A 1,468-nucleotide genomic window follows, 5' to 3' on the forward strand; every position below is an offset into this window, starting at 1 on the left:
ACAACAGAATGGGTCAAGCAACCAGTGGTGGGGAGCAGAGAGAGGGCCATTGTCATTGGCATAAGGGTCATCATAGAGGTCACCATCCAGGTCATCAACTGGACTGCCCCTGGTGCTGGTGAAATGAGGAGGGGGTGATGTGAAGGGGGAAGGTAAGCTGGGGGACTGTGCTGAGCGCCAGTGTCAAGTTGGTTTGGTGGAGGGAGCCGAGAGTCTTGGAGAGGGGGCTGAAGGTTTGGGGGAGCTGAGGGGTTGGTTGAAAGAGGTAAGGGGTCAATTATGTCAAGTTGGTTTGGTGGAGGGAGCTGAGAGTCTTGGAGAGGGGGCTGAGGGTTTGGGAGAGGGAGCTGAGGGGTTGGTTGAAGGAGGTGAGGGGTCAATTATGTCAAGTTGGTTTGGTGGAGGGAGCTGAGAGTCTTGGAGCGGGGGCTGAGGGTTGGGAGAGGGAGCTGAGGGGTTGGTTGAAGGAGGTGAGGGGTTGGTTGAGGGAGGCAAGGGGTTGGTTGAAGGAGGCAAGGGGTTAGTTGAAGGAGGCAAGGAGTTGGTTGAAGGAGGCAAGGGGTCAGTTGAAGGAGGCGAGGGTTTGGTTGAAGGAGGTGAAGGAATGGGGGAATGGGCCAAGTGCCAGTAGCATATGGGCTTGGGGAAGGGAGCTGGGTGCCAGTAGCAGTTTGATGGGTGGAGGAACCAGCCCCCCATGTAGATGAATAAGCATGTAGAAATCCACAGTGTGGCTGACTCCTGGCTGGGAGGTGAAAATTTTGGCACTGCACATTGCATGAGTGATAGAGTTCATAGTGGTATTGGTGTTGTTGTTAGGGGAGTGAAAGTTGATGGAGTTCATAGTGGTATTGGTGTTGTTGTTAGGGGAATGAAAGTTGATGATGTTTGTGGTATTATTGGTGTTGTTGTTAGGAATGTTGATTTTCAGGGAGGTGATAGACAAAGGCACATTGGAACCAGTTGCCAGTGGTAGCATCCAGGGAGGGCAGCACAGCTGGGATGGTAGCTTGGTCACTGTTATCCATGATGAGTGAGACTTAGCATGCTGACCATGGTAATTTTGAAACTCTGATTTAAACTCTGCTGATCGATCACACTGATCAGTTAGGGGGATGATAAGGGAACACATATCTCAATCTCAAGCCACATCATGCCTCACCCATCCAGCCATAAAGATCTCCTTCATGCAGTTGATAAAACTGCATTGTCATTAGCCCAACTCCAATATCAGCATGCATTGGAAGCTCAGGAATCAAGCTCTGATTCTAGCTCCAATTCCAACTCTAATTCCAACTCTGATTCAAGCATGGACATCACCTCTTCACCCACCCTTTCCTCCAGCTCCTCTGGTGAATTTTCTGATGGATCTACAGATTCTGATGAGATCACTGCATGTTACAATCAGCTTCAGCACCAAATTGCAGCTCTTCATGATGAGGTTGCAAGGGCTTGTGTCCTTAACAAG

The 1,468-nt window shown here is 50.1% G+C and overlaps 1 protein-coding gene across 1 annotated transcript; it reads right to left on the minus strand.

Annotated features, from left to right (window-relative positions):
* Positions 1–282: 282 nt before the first annotated feature.
* Positions 283–699, minus strand: BJ212DRAFT_1488550 (uncharacterized protein; the record flags this gene model as incomplete). The annotated part of the gene is made up of 1 exon (XM_041341371.1): positions 283–699. The coding sequence occupies one exon, from the start codon at positions 697–699 to the stop codon at positions 283–285; it is 417 nt and encodes a 138-aa protein (XP_041185635.1).
* Between the last annotated feature and the right edge of the window lie 769 nt (positions 700–1,468).

The sequence above is a fragment of the Suillus subaureus genome, assembly GCF_016647635.1.
Source record: "Suillus subaureus strain MN1 chromosome Unknown BJ212scaffold_167, whole genome shotgun sequence".
NCBI lineage: Eukaryota > Fungi > Basidiomycota > Agaricomycetes > Boletales > Suillaceae > Suillus > Suillus subaureus.